General features: G+C 43.5%; 1 protein-coding gene across 1 annotated transcript; it reads left to right on the top strand.

The window, feature by feature from the left end:
• The first annotated feature begins 2,053 nt into the window (after positions 1–2,053).
• Positions 2,054–4,852, top strand: NKX2-3 (NK2 homeobox 3). Its single transcript, XM_063963769.1, has 2 exons — positions 2,054–2,557; positions 3,736–4,852. The coding sequence occupies exons 1-2, from the start codon at positions 2,212–2,214 to the stop codon at positions 4,356–4,358; spliced, it is 969 nt and encodes a 322-aa protein (XP_063819839.1). The 5' UTR covers positions 2,054–2,211; the 3' UTR covers positions 4,359–4,852.
• The last annotated feature ends 272 nt before the right edge of the window (positions 4,853–5,124 follow it).

The raw sequence follows: 5,124 nt of genomic DNA, 5'->3' as shown, positions 1-5,124 counted from the left end.
GATCGCTATATATGTTGTTTAAAGATTTTCTAAATCTAATGCAATTTTTTTGTAGGCTGCATCTAAAGGGAAATACCAAACTGTGTGTAAAAATATCTGTATACCATTCTGCTCTAATACAAATTCAGCCAGTGATCAGAGAGAGAGAAAGAGAGAGAGAGAGAGAGAGAGAGAGAATGAAAACTGACACCCATCATATTACATGCCTGATACTTATAATGGTCGCATATCACATAGGACTAGTACCTGCTACTAATAATGGGCACATATCGCATAGGACTAATGCCGGCTGCTAATAATGGGCACATATCACATAGTACTAATGCCGGCAGCTAATAATGGGCACATATCACATAGGACTAGTACCTGCTACTAATAATGGGCACTTATCACATAGGACTAATGCCGGCTGCTAATAATGGTCACATATCACATAGGATTAGTACCTGCTACTAATAATGGGCACATATCACATAGGACTAATGCCGGCTGCTAATAATAGTCACATATCACATAGGACTAGTACCTGCTACTAATAATGGTCACATATCACATAGGACTAGTACCTGCTACTAATAATGGGCACGTATCACATAGGACTAATGCCGGCTGCTAATAATGGTCACATATCACATAGGATTAGTACCTGCTATTAATAATGGGCACATATCACATAGGACTAATGCCGGCTGCTAATAATAGTCACATATCACATAGGACTAGTACCTGCTACTAATAATGGTCACATATCACATAGGACTAGTACCTGCTACTAATAATGGCACATATCACATAGGACTAATGCCGGCTGCTAATAATGGTCACATATCACATAGGATTAGTACCTGCTATATCACATAGGACTAGTGCCTGTTGCTAATAATGATCACACATCACATAGGACTAGTGACTCCTGCTAATAATGGTCACATCACATAGAGCTAGTGCCTGTTGCTAATAATGGTCACATACCACATAGGACTAGTGCCTCATGCTAATAATTGTCACATCACATAGAGCTAATGCCTGCTGCTAATTATGGTCACATATCGCATGACTAGTACCGGCTGCTAATAATGGTGACATATCACATAGGACTAGTGCTGGCAGATAATAATGGTCATACTAGTGCCTGCTGCTAATAATGGTCACATATCACACAGTGCTAGTGCTGGCAGATAATAATGGACATATATCACACGTGACTAGTGTCTCTGCTAATAATGGTCACATACCAAATAGGGCTATTGCTGGCAGATAATAATGGTCACATATCACACCGGACTAGTGCCTGCTGATAATAATGGTCACATATCACATAGGGCTAGTGCTGGCAGATAATAATGGTCACATATCACATGAATGAATGAATAGTTTATTGTCATCAGGACTAGTGCTGGCAGCTAATGACAACACATATAATTTTGTTGCCCGTGTGCAGTGACTGTTTGGGAGCAATGAGACACTGCTTATTCCTATAGAATTTACATCTGCCACGATCATTCTTCACTTTGCCAGCAATTGACCTACACAAACCCACCCATCCACTAGAGTATACACAAATGAATCCTTTTACATAACTAAATTGCCTTAAATAAACAGCACAACTCGCTCAGATAGACTCAGTGCAATAATGCAAACTACTACTACAAATAATAATAACAACGCACACAATGTTTTTATTTGAATGTTTTAGTGGTAAAGACTTTCTAATATTAATGTGACTGTGTTGCAGAATTAGATCTATAGGCCTGAGTCTATGAAGGGTTAAATCTATAGGCCTGGATCTGCTGGAAACCGACTCCCAGCATACTTCCTCCCCTATTAGACTTCTGTATCCAGTGCAGGACCCTGTTCCGGGGAAGTGGGGGTGTGGGAGGGTTTACAGGAGCCAAACACCAATCAAAAAGCCCCCCTCCCTTTTTCCCTAAAGGAATGGGTGTTTGGTGACGTCACCTGGAGGGGGTGTGGCCTGTGGAGCAGGCAGTACCCAAACCTTCAGCTATCCCCTGGTCTGCCTGTAACAAAACCCAGAGCACCAGAGCCAGGGTAATGGAGGCTATTTAGACAGGAGCAGAGTGTGTTGCATCGTTTATCACAGGGCATTGCAGCATCACAGGGGAGCCTGACATTCCCAGCAGCAGGGAGCCCCTCTCACCCCTCCCTCCACAGGATTTATTGATTATTTGGACTTGCAATTAAGTTGTTCTGATGATGTTACCAAGCCCAGCCACTTCCACACCTTTCTCTGTGAAGGACATTCTCAACCGGGAGCCTGGCCACCAGCAGCAGCAGCCGACCAGGGGGCACCTGGCTCAGGACCTGGATGTGGACTTCCACCAGACTTCATGCATGCTGGCAGCAGGGGACAGGGCTGGCTATTCTGAGGGGGTGGACAAGCTCTCCTACCTGACCTCTATGGGGGCTTCTGAGGCCCATGGGGAGGTGGGGGCCTCTGCTGACAGGTATGTCCATTCTGCACTCCGAGACTCCTGTAACCCTAAAGAAGAAGAGGAGGATGAGGAGGAGGAAGACCCGCTGAGTGAAGGGGCTCACAGTGAGTAAACACGTTAATATTACTCTATAGAGCAATATCCCAAATACACAGGGGCTCACCCCAGTAAGACCCTGCTGTGTATATTTGCTAGGACAATGGTGTATGGAAGAGTTAACAAAAAATCAACACACACTTTGTTTAGAGCAATTTAATTAGATATTGCAGTATTGAGATCAATCAGCAAAATGGAAATCCTTTATATGTCACAGTATATCCTTCGCGGGAAATGTGCGATTTCTGCACTTCAGAACTGCGCATTTACGCAAAGTAATCCATTGTAGCGTCTGATGTCTCTGGCAGAGCGCAGTGTGTACATGTACAGTGTTTTACAAATACTATATTATGTGTGAGGCACTAGCAATCTGTGGCAAAAAGCAGCAGTTCTAAAATCGGATTTAAGGTAAGCCTGGGATTTCTATCAGTTGCCGCTGCTTTAATTGCCAAAATAATATATGTATATTATAGTATCACGAAGGGTAAATTACGTATTTTCCAAAGCAAACACGTAAATTAAAAATAACAATACCTGCGCATTGTATAAATGTATAACCAAAATTATATCATACTGTTTAATTAAAAGCCTATATCAGAAGCGTAAAAACATAAAAATAAAAGCATCCGTGCAATGGGTGATTTTTATTTTTACACACACACACACACACACACACACACACACACACACACACACACACACACACACACACACACACACACACACACAACCATAATTATATATAAATTCTATATATACAAATATATCTAGATAAACCTCTTCCTATTTAGTATAATTTTAAAGTGCACAGGAAATGTGCATGTGTGTGTGTGTGTGTGTGTGTGTGTGTGTGTGTGTGTGTGTGTGTGTGTGTGTGTACTTATGATTTTATATATATATGTATTATATGTCCATATACGGTATATGATATATATGAATATACACGGTTTTTATATTTCTAATGTGTGTGTGTGTGTGTGTGTGTGTGTGTGTGTGTGTGTGTGTGTGTGTATATATATATATGCATACACACACACACACACACACACATATATATATATATGTGTGTGTGTGTGTGTGTGTGTGTGTGTGTGTGTGTGTGTGTGTGTGTGTGTGTGTGTGTGTGTGTGTGTGTGTGTGTGTGTGTACGTACAAAACATACCTGATAGTTACTGTCCCCATACAGAGGCTTGCTACATGAAGAAGTCCCCCCATGGTGAGGAGAAGCCGGAGGAGACAGACAGGCCCAAGCAGAGGAGCCGCAGGAAGCCCCGAGTCCTCTTCTCTCAGGCCCAGGTCTTTGAGCTGGAGAGGAGGTTTAAGCAACAGAGGTACCTGTCTGCCCCAGAACGGGAACACCTGGCCAACAGCCTAAAACTCACCTCTACCCAGGTGAAGATCTGGTTCCAGAACAGGAGATACAAGTGCAAGAGGCAAAGGCAGGACAAGTCTTTGGAAATGGGCAACCACCACCCACCGCCACCCAGGAGGGTGGCAGTGCCAGTGCTGGTGAGAGACGGCAAGCCGTGCATTGCGGGCACCCAGAGCTATAACAGCGCCTACAATGTAGCAGCTAGCCCCTATTCCTACAACAGTTACCCGGCATACAGCTACAGCAACAGCCCCTCCTGTAACACTAACTACAGCTGCAACTACTCTGGGATCCCTTCCATCCAGCACAACGCAGGGAATAACCCATTTGTCAGCATGAGCAACCTCAGCCAGCTGGGCAACACCGCACAGCCCCAGAGCCACACAGGGCCAATGCCAGCATGCCAGGGGACTTTACAAGGGATCCGGGCCTGGTAGTACTGGCTGTGACGCTTCTGTGTTGGACATAAGGGAGTATATGCTCAGGTGGTGGGCGCAGAGGCAGGTGGCTAGAGACCGCCAGAATCCAGGGGCCGCAGAGTGCCCACTGGTCACTGCTGTCAGACACTGTGTTACCTGGGCTATGGAAGATAGAGGAGGAGGAGTACACTGAGGTATTACCGTCCTCCATAACTCCCAAAGCGCGATATTGAAGATATAGCTCATTATTAATAACTGGTGCAGATCAGCATTATTATATCCTTCCACCACAGCACTATATCAGCCGCCTGATGACCACATATGTCCTGATATCAGTCTGCATGTGGAACAGTAAATGCAATAATTCAGGTATAGTTAGTCATGCGAACCAGACTGAAATGTATTATACTGTTTACTGAGCGGAGAAAAAATCCCTACCAACCTCATCCAGAACAAAACATTGCTCACCTGTCTATATCCATATCTATATCTATATATATATCTATATCTATATATATATATATATATATATGTTTTACACACACACACACACACACACACACACACACACACACACACACACACACACACACACACACACACACACACACATAATGCAGAGTTCCTCCACAGACCGTGGAAGAATGATAGCACTCTCCAGACTTGTGTAATAAGCATAAACACAAATTTAATCAAGGGATTGGTTCCAACAGAATTCAAATCTCAAAATTGGAAAGGGCTCACCAATTTTGAGATTTGAATTCTGTTGGAACCAATCCCTTGA

Source organism: Pseudophryne corroboree, chromosome 3 (genome assembly GCF_028390025.1).
Source record: "Pseudophryne corroboree isolate aPseCor3 chromosome 3, aPseCor3.hap2, whole genome shotgun sequence".
Classification (NCBI taxonomy): Eukaryota; Metazoa; Chordata; class Amphibia; order Anura; family Myobatrachidae; genus Pseudophryne; species Pseudophryne corroboree.
This window is presented reverse-complemented; position numbering and strand designations above follow the sequence as displayed.